Source organism: Bombus vancouverensis, chromosome 7 (genome assembly GCF_051014615.1).
Source record: "Bombus vancouverensis nearcticus chromosome 7, iyBomVanc1_principal, whole genome shotgun sequence".
Lineage (NCBI taxonomy): Eukaryota > Metazoa > Arthropoda > Insecta > Hymenoptera > Apidae > Bombus > Bombus vancouverensis.
In genome coordinates, this window is record NC_134917.1 from 13,390,221 (window position 1) to 13,404,200 (window position 13,980).

The 13,980-nt window shown below is 33.1% G+C and overlaps 3 protein-coding genes across 3 annotated transcripts; 1 reads left to right on the forward strand and 2 right to left on the reverse strand.

Moving 5' to 3' along the window:
- The first annotated feature begins 196 nt into the window (after positions 1 to 196).
- LOC117155969 (RNA-binding protein 5) lies at positions 197 to 7,317 on the forward strand. Its single transcript, XM_033332519.2, has 8 exons — positions 197 to 345; positions 1,090 to 1,689; positions 1,787 to 1,856; positions 3,083 to 3,156; positions 4,025 to 4,138; positions 4,213 to 4,960; positions 5,043 to 5,206; positions 5,282 to 7,317. The coding sequence occupies exons 2-8, from the start codon at positions 1,105 to 1,107 to the stop codon at positions 6,299 to 6,301; spliced, it is 2,775 nt and encodes a 924-aa protein (XP_033188410.1). The 5' UTR covers positions 197 to 345; positions 1,090 to 1,104; the 3' UTR covers positions 6,302 to 7,317.
- LOC117156028 (beta-1,4-N-acetylgalactosaminyltransferase bre-4) lies at positions 6,661 to 9,910 on the reverse strand. The gene is made up of 2 exons (XM_033332686.2): positions 8,859 to 9,910; positions 6,661 to 8,764 (listed from the first exon to the last, which is right to left on the reverse strand). Exons 1-2 carry the CDS (start codon positions 9,690 to 9,692, stop codon positions 8,570 to 8,572), a joined length of 1,029 nt encoding a protein of 342 aa, XP_033188577.1. The 5' UTR covers positions 9,693 to 9,910; the 3' UTR covers positions 6,661 to 8,569.
- A 115-nt stretch (positions 9,911 to 10,025) lies between these two features.
- Positions 10,026 to 13,927, reverse strand: LOC117156025 (uncharacterized). Its single transcript, XM_033332682.2, has 7 exons — positions 13,564 to 13,927; positions 13,254 to 13,365; positions 11,515 to 13,176; positions 10,929 to 11,289; positions 10,550 to 10,839; positions 10,362 to 10,473; positions 10,026 to 10,287 (listed from the first exon to the last, which is right to left on the reverse strand). Exons 1-7 carry the CDS (start codon positions 13,574 to 13,576, stop codon positions 10,165 to 10,167), a joined length of 2,673 nt encoding a protein of 890 aa, XP_033188573.1. The 5' UTR covers positions 13,577 to 13,927; the 3' UTR covers positions 10,026 to 10,164.
- Positions 13,928 to 13,980: the final 53 nt, after the last annotated feature.

Below are 13,980 nucleotides of genomic sequence, written 5' to 3' on the forward strand. Positions count from 1 at the left end.
GTAGAATATACGACTATGATCCTAATAATGTATATGAAATATGTAAAAAGTTTATTTACAATATCAAAGTTATTTGGTTTTTGATATATATGTGTTAAAATTAGGCTAGTAGAATACTGATAGAATTTTAAAACAAAATTTTTCTCTTACAAAGAAAATATGTAACGGCATAGAACGAGCTGGAGCGCCATCTACAAAATATTTCCTGATAGAACATATTTCTTGCACCACGTAATGAGTCCGTCTTCCACACGCGACGCCATATTGTGTGTGAATCAGGAGGTGCAAGCACGCCATTGCGCACATTACGTTAATCTACGACTATTTCCATAAATAACGAGTAAAGTAAGTAAGAAAACGAAGCTGTTATAAATTCACACCTCTAAAAAACTCATTCGATTCAAAATTTTGTTTTATTTCAATAGTTCTATAACATTGAATGATGATTATTAATCAACACCACGATGTTTCGTTCACTTTTGCGGATCGAAATTCTCATTTCGATATTTTTGTTTTATATTGTTTTTTATCTTGTCTCCTAATAGGTGATTACTATTTGATCCTATTTACGCTTATAATAATAATAAAATACATGCCTCTTTTTTTCCATTACGTTTTCTGATAAAAATGCGTACAAAATTTCGGATGAAATCTGTCACTACAATTTAAAATGATCGTGGAAAATATACTATTATTTTGTTAGAAATAAATGTACTTTTCAAATCGGACTACATTATTAAAAAAATATTGTAATTCATATTTTTATGTATAAAATCTATATGTCAAATGTATTCCATATAGTTAACATTACTACTTTTGGAATAAAATTAATTTGTATCCATTTAACATATGATAGTTTGTTTCATATACTTTAATTCATATATAAAGCAATAGATTTTAATTTAATAATATGCTCTGTTCACTGCTTTAATTTAATTTTAAATGCTTATTAGCTGCCATTTTTACATTAATGGATGGCTGTTAACATTCTAAATTACAAAGTAATGCATTAATTGAATTTGTCATATTTTACATTTCTTATTTAATAAATAATTACTAATACAATAATCGAAAATTTGATTGTTCCAGAAATTATTTAAATGCATGGACAACATGTACAGTAATAATATTGACCCCTGGGAGCCAGGTTACGGACCTGAAAGGAGGGGACATAATTCAGATTATGATTATCGTAATGATTATGGAAGCAGTAGGTCACCAGATTACGTAGAACACCGTGACAATGATCATCGTGATAGAGACCATCGTAGTCCAGAATATAGAAACCACCGAGGCCGAGATAGAGATCGCGAAAGGGATCGTTCAAGAGATAGAAGAGACCGTAGCAGAGATGACAGAGATCGTAGCTACAGAGACAGGGAGGATCGTTATGGAAGGCAGAGAGACAGAGATTCTGTAGAAAGAGACAGAGATCGGGATCGTGATCGCGATAGAGATAGAGATCGCTCCAGGAGAGACAGGGATAGGGAAAGAGATCGAGATCGTAGAGGGAAACGGGAGGAGAGAGATCGGGATCGCGATGACGATCATAGCCGAGAAAGTATGGATTTTGAGCACGACCATGGACGTACCTATGGTTCGTCCATGGAAGGCATCCACTACAAATCTCAATCTCCAAACAACACCATAATGATTCGTGGGCTTGCTCAGCATATTACAGAAAATGACGTAGGTTCTCAACTTAGCGGCCCAACATAATTGGCCACTCGTGAGCCAGCATTTGCAAGCATACATCACTGTTATTATTATGATGTGTGTATCACAGGTGCGGCAAGACATCCTTAACTGTGGTCTCATGCCCAAGGACATCAGGCTGATTCGTAAAAAGGATACAGGTAACTATCATTATTTTTGTAAGTTAACTTCCCCTAAACCTAATGTGCAAATTAGTGAATTGCTTTTTATCTCAGCAAGTTGCATTAGATTTGTGTAGCATAAGTTATTGTTACATTTTTAATGATCATTTTAAAAAATGGTTTGGAATCTTTAATATACGAAACATTTGATCTTACAGGGTGATTCTCTCCCTAGTTGGCTCAAAGAAAATGCCGGTATAACGGTAACGTGTCGGTATACGTGATCGATCATGAAATACCGACATCGATCTTGCATTATTGTAGATGTAATTATGTGTGTGTGTGTGTATGTATACGTAAAATAATCCGCGGTGTAATTAATGACGTTGCTTTTGAGTCAACTAACGAGAAGGTCACGCTGTACAAATAAGCAAAAAATTTCAAACAATTTTTTACAATACTGTACAATCATCTATATTAGTATTATGTCGGTACCAATCATGCATACCCCAAAATTGTTCAATTGAATACCAATCATTAATTAATTTACTAATCTTGGAATCAGGTAAGTTTATAACAAGAACAGAATTTATTACATAGGAAGAATATTTTGAGGGAAATCAGAACATCATTATTCATCTTACAAGGGTGATGTAAAATATTTCTAAAAATCTTTAATCTTATACTATATATTATATAAAATAATTGGAATATGAATCTACCAACCAATTCTATATAACTATTCTAGTTTCGAAATAACGAAATTATTATTATATTCTATTGTATAGAATACATACAATAGAATATGTGACTCTTTTTGGTACAATAAGGCTCTGTTGTTAGTATCTATAAAAAATATCAGTTTCATTTTTTCCAATATTGTTCATATTAATAATGATTGTATAAAATAGAAATTTTTGAAAGGGGAAGTATTTTCTATACAATTTCTACTATTGCTCCTTTGATCTATTCACGGTAGTGAACATAAAAAAATGAAAGGAGTATAGGAGACTTGGGTAGGTCTGGCATTAAATTAAACTTATCGCGTAAAGATACTAAAGAAAGATCGTCTGTCACCCGTGTAGAATTCATTCTGCTGAGCTTTAGGCAAATGGAAATGAAAGCAAGCGACGAAGCGAAGAAAATACTTCGTTCGAAAGTCAATCTGTCAATGGTTGGTGCTGTGATTGCCTGCCCTCTCAGAGTAGAGACTCCCAGGCAAAACGTGGATTAACTTTGGATATGTGTGTATTTGCTCTGTATAGGTGCTTCGCGAGGTTTTGCATTCGTCGAGTTTAACGCGACTCAGGAGGCCGCACGGTGGATGGAGATGAAACAGGTAGAAAGAAGTTCAGTCCAGATACCCAACCGATGCGTTGTACGCGTGCCACCGACGCCCCGTGGCGGCAAGGCACGGTAACGCAGCCCCTTGGCCTTCCCCATGGCCATGGCTGTGCACCTATCAAAGGCTACTTCAATCTACCATATCTAATTATTTATCTAGGAGTCCCCACATACTTTGCAGACTTTTCTTATAACTCGCTCGCAATTCCGTCTATTGGATTATAAAGTTACATTATATATCGAAAGGCCGCGGCGCGTGCTTTTTACCTATCCTCTATCTATCATAAAAGTTTGTGGACTAACAATGAAGATCGGAGGAGGGTCATTCCAATCGTCTTATCTTCTACATACAATGCATATATTTATATTTGGCATGGCAGTTTATTCATATACAAATCACATTTTGCTACGTTCATAATATTACAAAATAGTTTTTCCTTCTCTTTTCGTTATATTATTTAAGTCTCTGCTTTTACAATTTTAACTTTATACTCTCAATGCAATTATTTAATAACCAAGCATTTTAAAAGAATGACAATTTTTATGCACGATATTTTTCCTATTCACGTATAAATTTGTATGCAAGCAAATCATTGTATGTTTGCTTGTTTCCACAAATTCAATTCTTTTGATCGGCAAAAGAAGTTTCCGCGCATGTACAAATATACGTAAAGTCGGTCCGCAAGTCGTGTGGAATGGCCCACGTTATAAGACCATGACATTTTCTTTACTGTTCGTTCGAGACGGAAAGCTATGAAGTAGAAAAAAATCTATAATTTCGTCAACCAAGAAGAAAGTTTACGGGTTATGCAGCTGCTTTGGGAGGATATTGGACGGGATAACACTGAAATTCTCTGTTTCAGGGAGTACTGATGCTGCAGGACCAATATCGCGCTTTAATGCAGTACAGTATACCAAAAGATTGCCATGTAGATAAACCACCAGCAAAAAATACACAAGATTGGCACTGTGTTAAGGTAAACCTATTTATAAGATTTTATTATTTGTCTAATGTAACTCAAGTATTGCAATGTTATCTTTTCAATCGCAGTGTGGTGCACATAATTTCAAAAGAAGGGAAACATGTTTCAAATGTTCTGCGTCTCGAGCAGAGAGCGAAGAAGGCGGAGAGGGTAGCGATGAAATTAGTCCTCATCCTACAAATACAGTTCTTCTTCGTGGATTGGATGTACTAACGACCGAAGATTCGGTCTTGCAAGCGATGAAAAATCTTTCATCGATGCCGATACGAAGCATTCGTATAGGACGTGATTCTCTTACAAATACATCAAGAGGTGTGTGCTACCTAGAAATGGGCAATGTAGTGGATGCCATGTATTTACATACGGCCCTTACAAAACAGGGATTGGTAGTAGATGGTAGGAAAGTGGAAATTACTTATTGCAAACTTCATCAAATAAATAATACCAACACGTGGAAAGGAAATGACAGCCAGCCACAAAGATATACTTTGGATGATGTTGCTCAATTGGCCGAATATAGTGCCAATTTATATGCAAAGACACCTGCACAGAAAGCTCACTACCTTCAGTATTATACTCAATATTATCAAAATCAAATAATGCAAGGATCTGCAATTACTTTGCCATCTTTAAACCAAACTGATCGAGTGAATGCAGCTGCAGCCGTAGCACAGTCTGCGATACAACAATTACAAGCATCTAGAAAATTAGGGGATTCTGAAGAAATGAAAAATAGACCAACACCGACGGCACCGTCTAGTACTACCTTGGCGAGCGGAAGAGTTCCTGCACATGGTAGCGACGGTAAAATATATTGTAGGTTTTTTAAATCTAATAACATGATTCTAGATAAATTTACTGCAAAATGATTTTTTTAAACATTCATATCTTTTTACAGCTGTGCCAGATGTTAGCACTTATCATTATGATGAGTCATCTGGTTATTACTATGATCCAAGTACGGGGTTGTATTATGATCCAAATTCGCAATATTATTATAATAGTCACACGCAGCAATTTCTATACTGGGATGCTGAATCTTTTTCATATCAACCGGCGAAGGTAATTAAAATTTCTATTTCATTATTAACATCAAAGTTTTTGTAACTTTTACTATTAAAGATTTTATATATGCAGACTGCTACAACCGTAACACAAGCAACAGGGACAACGTCTAGTGGAACTACAATTACTGCTACAGCAAGTAGTACAGATTCAACAAATACGATTACCAATCAAGCAACAACTTCCTCAGTTACTACCGCGACTCAAGAAACTTCGAAGGAGGATGAAACTAAGAAGAAAGACAGCAAACAAGATAAAGTAAAAGTAGCGAAAAAGATAGCAAAAGATATGGAACGTTGGGCAAAAACCTTGAATCAAAAGAAAGAGAATGCAAAGAGTAATTGGAATTCTGAATTTGCTGGTGGTGATGGCAATCAAGGTGTCGGAAGCGGAGCTGCAGATGCAGGATACGCCATATTGGAAAAGAAATCTCTTGCAAATTCTTATCATGAGGATGAAGATCAAAGCGGAAATAATGGTTTGGTTGCTGCCTATGGTGGTGGTAGTGATACAGAAGAGGAAATAGAGGATGTACAGCAAGAAGAAAGGCAACACACAGATTGGAGTAAATTAGCATGCTTATTGTGTAAACGACAATTCCCAAGTAAAGAAGCATTGCTTCGACACCAACAGTTATCTGATCTTCATAAACAAAATTTGGAAAATTGGTATCAAGTACGTGGTTTAGACCCAAACGATCCACAGCAAAGAAACAATAAATATCGCGACCGCGCCAAAGAAAGAAGAGCAAAATATGGTGAACCAGAACCTCCACAACCAAATAAACTTAAGGAAAAATACTTAAAAACTAGGGTCGAAGAAATATCGGTGTCATATGAAGAACCTACGAGAGCCGGTATTGGTTCAGACAATGTTGGTAATAAACTTTTACAAAAAATGGGATGGAGTGAAGGAATGGGGCTTGGTAAGTCGAACCAAGGTAGGACGAGTATCATTGAAGCTGAAAGAAGGGTTCCTACAGCTGGATTAGGGGCAAAATCATCATCTTATAGTGCGTTACCAGGGGACACATACAAAGATTGCGTAAAGAAAATGATGTACGCGCGTTATCAAGAACTATCTGATACATAATACATTGGATATAGTGAAAATAGATTTTATATATAAATAAGTACTTGTACTCTCAATTTTTCATAGACGAATAGGTATATAATATGCGTATCATCTTAATGTGCTGATTGTTTGCTGGTCGTTCCATTCTTGGGATATATACGGTTTATATTTCTTCTTTTTTCTCCGATTCTGACATTTTCATTTAAAGATGTTTAAGAAATAATGTAAATCAATTATTTTTGTTATTTCATACTTATTCATTGAATCGTAACGTAATTTAACTGATAGATAAAAATACTCCTGAACTTTATTTGCATGATGCTTCTGAAGTTCACATTACAGTCACATGCAATAATATATGCTTGTTAATTTAACAAAAATTAGATACTTAAGGAAGGACATATCCAAGAGTGTATCACAAATACCAGTAACAAGATAATTCACTTACTAAACAATTTTTGTCCAACACTTCATGCACAATATACAATACTTTCTGTACTTTAAAAGGGAAATTCATTGAAACATTATGAAGTATATAAGGAAAATTAAATTATTTCATTCAAATTTCATAATGTTATTTTGAATGAAAATCAATTTACATGCTTCTGATCCAGTGAAACTGGTATACTATATATATTTATTATATTATACTAATTTACATTAAATTTCATAATTCCTTTATAATGTAATTATATTAACTTCACATACTTATAAATATATATATATACAGTTATATATATATATATTTATACTTTGTATATATATATATATACTTATATATATATACAAAGATAATTATATATTTATAGTCATACATATATGTCAATTCTTTCTTTTTATTATGATTTATTCTGTATTTTTGGAGATCACACAATTTTCGCTATACATACACATTTCTATAATCATTCGTACACTTTAATCTTATTTTTTTAATCACGTGTTAAACCCATGTAATAAGCAATAGGTTAAAAGGCGATAATAAAAGTACACGCGGCATTACTGCTTGCTATATACTCCTATTCATTTTTAAATAATTGAAGTTTGTTTTTGCCTTATCTTCGTCGTATTTTCCATTTTGTAGTATTGAAATTTTAATATTCGAAGTAGTAAATTTTTGTGGGATTATGTTTCCAAATCTTTTTAACTGTACGAATGTAATTCACCGATTTGTTGTTTACAGTAAAACATGATCTTAGAGTAGAACTATATATTACTTTTTTAAATAGATTTATAATTTTATATATGTTTCCTTTTCTTGAGTTCTTAAAGCATGTATTAATATCTATTGGAACACTTGTATTTACACTTAGACAAGTGAAATATTTTCAATGATTAAAAATTTTTTATTCCATTGCACTAGATATGAGTTAAAAATTTTTTTACGTTTCGGTATACATTTTTTTATCACATTATCAATATTCAAAAATTAATTAAGGCTAATACTAGTGGCTCGAGTACTATTTGAAATATTTCTATTATGACAATTGTATTTAGTTAGTTTCGAACTTAATATATTTTACGTTTCCACTGATTTGAGTATTAGAAGTAACTGATCTTATTTTAATGATAATAGTATGTTTGTCTTTTTTCAGTCAATATAAATATTATACTCAGAAATATCGAGGCTATTAAACAATTAAATTAATACTAATGTGTTAGAAAAAGATTTATGTGATTACAATATCAGTTGCTAATACTTCGACATGTAGAGGACATTAATAGAGGAACAAACTATAATCTATTTGTAAAAAGTATCTTTGTACTATTAAATCTGCACTTGCTTAAAAAACTAAGATTTCGTGAAATACCGCGTTAATTCAAACAGGAACATAATTAGGAAATATGTTTACATTGTTTTTTGAATACGTTACGTAATATTTAGAAAATAAATTATTAATAAAAGTATTACATTTGAAAGGAATTTTAATATCAATTAAACAACATTATCATCCCATGTTGATTAATAGTTTGTTTCTCCAATTGCATAGAATTACAATTTATTCTTCCCTAAACATATTATTATATCTTTGGTTTGACACAGTAGAATATCAAAAGATTTATATTCTCAGATTTTTACAGAATTGTGCGAATAAACTATATGATAACATAAAAATGGTATACAAAATAATTGAATGGGTACAGTTATTATAAATATTAGGAGCATATTTCAGAGTATAACAATTCTATAAATTGTTGCTAACTAAATTATCATAAGAATTATTTTCAGTTCTTTGAGGGAAGTAAATTAAATTGCAGTAAACACTTTTAAACAGAAGATAAAGGAAACTAAACATCTGCTAAAATCCAAGAATATAATGGTCTTAATTGGTGATTAAGAACTGTATATTCTAAATTACTGATTCCATCAATATCATACCTTTGAGCACTGTTCTCAAGATTTTCAAATCTAGAATTGCTTGGAGATTCTTTTTTGTGTATTAACATGTAATATTGAGCAATATCAGGTCCAAAACGTGTAACCTGAAATTTAATTCAAATATAAAAAATAATTTAACAATATTTCATAATGTCACCATTGGTAATAATCTTAGTTGATAATAAATATTTAACATACTTGAAGACCTTTTGATTTTAATCGACTGTAAAAATCATCATCTTCTCCACCCCATCCATAGAAAACATTAGAGAATCCATTAACTCTTTCAAACTGTTTTCGAGTTAATGCAATTGCACCACCAAACAAACCACTGTATGGTAAGTTGTAACGGAAAGTATTTACACTTGAACTCATGTGTCTGGGCATTTTAGTGCAGGCATAAATGTTGTCCGGATTCTGAGGTATTAAATCTATGTCTTGAAAGATGAAGCAGTGAAAATCATTCACCTTGGTCGCCTCTGCATATCCAACATTGAAAAGTTTAGCACGATTAAACTCATGTATTGGACTTTGTTCTATCACAAATATTCTATAATCAAGATTTTGAGCTTGCAAGAAGGGATGAATATAATTCATAAAAATAGTGAGCTGTGTTTGACGATTTCTATATGGTAATATAATGGCCACATTGAAAAGAGGGTGACAATTTAGAGGTTTCCACTGTCCTCCAGGTAATATACCCAGACGGCGGGCCATTGCCACGGGATCTTCTCGTGGATGTTCCTCTGGATAAAATAATTGAGAAGATCTTCGCGGATTAATCATGATCGTGCACGAATTATCTCTTGCTGGATAAGATCTTTCCATTTCATCGTAAATATCTTCTGTTTTTATAAAAGTGTAATGTGATGCAAATCTTGCTGGGTGTAAGCAATAACCCAAAATCAAAATCGTAATGATAGCGTATGATAATCCTCGTGCATAGTCATAAAAAAAAGCGACAAACATTTTTAAAATATTAATAATACTCCTCATCCTAACCTTTGTTTCAACTTCCAATAAACATTTCATTCAAGCAAATGCGTTATATTTATATTTAAATTTGTTAGTTTGTTCGATAGGTTCAACATAGTTCAAAGTATTATTTTATAAGTTAAATATGAAACTTGGAGTTAAATAAAAGTATTTATACAAACGCGCTTTTAAGTACATAAATGCAGGCTAAACTCAATTTTGACAGCAAAGTGAAAACTTACGTTTGCGCAATACGTGAGTAAAACATGGCAGAACCACCGACGAATAGAACACATTATCAACTAAGGCTATCGTAAGACCAACAAATCGGTATTTCAGAACGTGTGTAAAATGATGGAAGCGGTGCGTTTTAATGAAAATGAAAGTGGATGTATACAGAAATCTACATTTTTATTAAGCACAAATCTGATTATAACCTTACGTTAATACAATTTCATATCTGAATTAATGCTTATAATTATAGAAGTCTTGTATAACAGTTTGTCATAGTAACTAAAAATTATTAACGTTACAAAGACATTTTACGGCCTTCAATAGATATATCCACAGCTCTTCTAGTTGCTTTTATCCTTTTACTATCCATGTAGTTTTTCATATGCCTTTCAAATCTATTCATTTGTTTCTTTGTGCTCTAAAATATTATATCATTAATATATTTTGAACCATTAACTTACTAAGAACAAAATATAAGATAGTAATATTTACCCTACTAATATCAATGTCAGATTTCCAATCTGGTCTGATAACATAGTCTTTATTGGAAGGTCTGGGAACTCTAGCTCTTCCAACCCAGCCAGGATCTCCTGGCCTCAATGGCCTAACAAACAAATAATTAATTACATTATCCAAAGAAAATTAATTATTCTGATAATAGGAGTTCGAAAAATTCATACTTAGCATCTCCTTTTAAAGCTTTATTAATATCTTGCGATTTCTGAGAAGAACCACCATCATCACATTTTCTTCGCTTTTGTGGTGTCTGTTCTAAATCTCTTTGCATTCTTTCTTCCTTTGATAGAGCTTTAAAATCTGCAGATAAATTAAATATAGGTCTTGCCCATTCATTAATTAATTTCCCTGCTCGCTCTTTATTTTCTTTTGTTTCTTTAGGATGTTTATACAGATACATTACAGCTTTACCAATACCAGATTGTTTTAAAGATGCTTGATCAATTCGTGGAAACTGAAATATATATATTAGATTATTTTATTATATTTTTATATATTTTATACTTATATATAAATATATAAGTGACTAAAGCATGAACTTACTTCCCACAAAAGCTTTAAAAGACTATCCCGAATTTTTAAAGATGGTAAGGACCGATCAGGCATCGGAGCCAACCAATCCGTTAAAACTGATAATACATTATGCTCCAAAAAGGCCAATTGAAGATCGTGTTTTTTAAGTTGTGATAATACTTTAGGTAACATTGCAATTTTATTAGTAGCTGGTTTGTTTTGTTGATTTAATTTTCTATCATCCTCTGATGCAGATTTCATATCAGATAACAATTGAGCTATGATATCGTCATTATCGTTAATTATATCAATATCCTTTCTTTTGCGTCTTCGTGATTGTTCTTCTTTCTTACGAGCCATCATACGATCAAAATCCGATAACGAATCATCTCTGAAAATTAGTACATTTATCGTTAATTTTAATTATAATGAATTACAAAATTCTTTAATGAAGCTTTTTTTATGAATTGTTGCTTCATTTTAATTCTTAATCTATTATTATATATTGTTACTTACAAATATCTGCTACTCCTGATAGGCATACGTTAAATATTATATACATTAAATTTTTATTACACATATAACTTTTAAAACACATAAAATCTAATTTACTTACAATCCTCTATCCGCAATCATTCCATCGTCAGAATCTTCATTTTCTTGTTGCTCATTAGCTGTATTATCTACAAATTGTTTGTTCTCTGCTTCTTCATTACCTTCCTCCTCTTGTTCATGACCCTCTTTTTTCATCTTCGTTAGTTCATCGTCTCCTTCATTTTCCGAATCTACTATTTCATGTTTTGATTTCTTTGTTGCTTTAACACCATCCTCTTCTTCCTCAGAATCGGATAAAACTCTATTTCTCTTTCTAACAGCACCTCCTGAATCTTCACTTCGACTTCTTGATCTCCTAGACTTTGATGCTGAACGAGATCTTGATCTTGATTTAGACCGAGATGAATGTCTAGATCTGGCAGCTGACACTGACCTTGATCGCGAGCGTGATGGTGAACGCGATCTTGAACGTGATCTTGAACGTGATCTTGAACGTGATCTTGATGGTGAACCTGAAGCGGATCTTGAGGGAGATTTTGACTTTGATCGAGATCTCGATTTTGAACGCGATCCAGAACGCGATCTAGAAATAGATGCTTTTGAGCTGGAGCGAGATGACCTAGAACTAGACCTTGACCGAGAACTTCTCCTTGAAGCTGGAGACTGTGATCCTTTGCGTGATCCAGATACTGATCTGGACTTCGATCTTGATTTTGACCTTGACATTGATTTTCTTGACCCAGATCGCGAACGTGATCTAGACTTTGATGCGTGTCTCGAACCTGATGGTGTCCTTGACTTTGAACGTGACACTTTAGGTTCCGCTGAAGATGATCTGGATAACGATCCTTTTGGAGACATTGTAGGTGACTGTTTCCTTGATCCAGAGTCTGATTTAGATCGTGATCGAGATCGAGATTTACGTTTGCCATCTGGAGACCTCGTAAGAGATTTTGAACGTGTACTATTGTGCGAATTAGGAGAATCTTTTCTTGATCTTTCTATCGATTGAGATTTTGATCTAAAACGTGATCGAGAATTTCTAATAGGCGATGGTGAGTGTTTTCCTTCCAAAGATGGGGAAAGTGATGCTTTTTTTTCACGAGATCTAGATCTACTACGTGATTTTCGACTCGGACTATTGGAAAGGGACCGAGATTTTACCGAATTTGATCGAGATCGGGATCTAACAACTGCTTTCGGAGAACTAGAAGGGGAACGGGATGGTGATCGAGAATTCGCTTTATACGGTGTAGGAGATCTAGAACAAGAACGAGAATTCACTTTTGGGGAAGAACACTTAGACGGTGGGTTACTTCGTTTAGTCGACGTCGATCTGGACCTGGATCTAGATCGCGAATTTTCTCGTGATGCTAAATCAAGACTTCTTCTAGATTCTGCCAAAGAAGAACTCCTTGATCTTGACCGGGATTTTGCTGAATGTATCGAACGTGGTGATTGTGATTCGCTTTGAGTAACTTTTCCATCTATTTCTGGTGATGGAGATTTAGAAGGTGATCTGGAATTACTTTTTCTTCCAACAGACTTTGAACTAGATCTAGATGATCTTTGATTTTTAACAGAAGACGGTGAGATCGATTGGTTCCTAGAAGGCGAACGCGAAGGTGATCGCGAAGGCGATCTAGAATATGATTTCCTAGAGTTAGCATTAGAAATCACAGAAGCTGGTGATCTTGGTTGGGCAGGCGACGATTGATTAGATCTAAAAGAAAATCTTAAATGTTGTTATGTACTACAAGTAATATTTTAGAATTATTTAGATAGATACGAATGTAAAACCTTGGAGAACGGCTGGCAGAATTTGATTTAGATCTACTTCTAACAGATCTTTGGGAATCCACCGATGGACTTCTAGATTTCTCTCCTTCATCTTCGGACTCGCTTCTTTCTTCTGAAATAAGTAACCGCTACATTACAAAGGTTCAAAAACGCAAGCAATATTCCTTATCATATGCATATTAAAAAAGTTTAATTTTAGTAATATTAACTATAATTTAAATTTATCTTTTATTTTTTAGTAATTACTTTTTCCGTTAATCGTGTTTAGGTTAGGGGTCGTGTTTAGAAAAATTTATGCCATTTCACTTACCTTTGCGATTCATTGTACTTATATACAAATAAAAATGGATACTTTGTCAATAATTATTATTAAACACTTCTTTCTCCGAAACAATGATGTACGTATTTTTCATAAAGGTCCTGCTAAATCAAAAAATAGTTTCTTGTGTTTAACAATAAATCAGAACTGACATACATATTCAAGAAATACATTTACAGTGGAATAATTTAAGAAATATAGAAAAATCGTCTAAGGTACGCGTGAATAGCCACTTTGGTTTGACTTTCTTGTTAGGTTAAGGTTAGATATTTAGACTGAACTAAACTCTAACACTAAAAAGCTCTTTAAATCGAATCTACCCTTTAATACTTCAATACGACCATAGACAAGCTCTAAGTATGTATATATACATGTGTATTAAAATAATTTTATGACGAAATTGTTAAA

Coding starts and splice junctions, on each gene's coding strand:
- LOC117155969 (XM_033332519.2), top strand. CDS start 1,105: ATGGACAACATGTACAGTAATAATATTGACCCCTGGGAGCCAGGTTAC. Junction 3,157..4,024: donor GGTGGATGGAGATGAAACAG/GTAGAAAGAAGT, acceptor TCTCTGTTTCAG/GGAGTACTGATGCTGCAGGA. Junction 4,139..4,212: donor AAGATTGGCACTGTGTTAAG/GTAAACCTATTT, acceptor TTTCAATCGCAG/TGTGGTGCACATAATTTCAA.
- LOC117156028 (XM_033332686.2), bottom strand. CDS start 9,692: ATGAAATGTTTATTGGAAGTTGAAACAAAGGTTAGGATGAGGAGTATT. Junction 8,765..8,858: donor TAAAATCAAAAGGTCTTCAA/GTATGTTAAATA, acceptor ATTAAATTTCAG/GTTACACGTTTTGGACCTGA.
- LOC117156025 (XM_033332682.2), bottom strand. Junction 13,177..13,253: donor TCTGCCAGCCGTTCTCCAAG/GTTTTACATTCG, acceptor ATTTTCTTTTAG/ATCTAATCAATCGTCGCCTG. Junction 10,840..10,928: donor TTTTAAAGCTTTTGTGGGAA/GTAAGTTCATGC, acceptor TATATATTTCAG/TTTCCACGAATTGATCAAGC.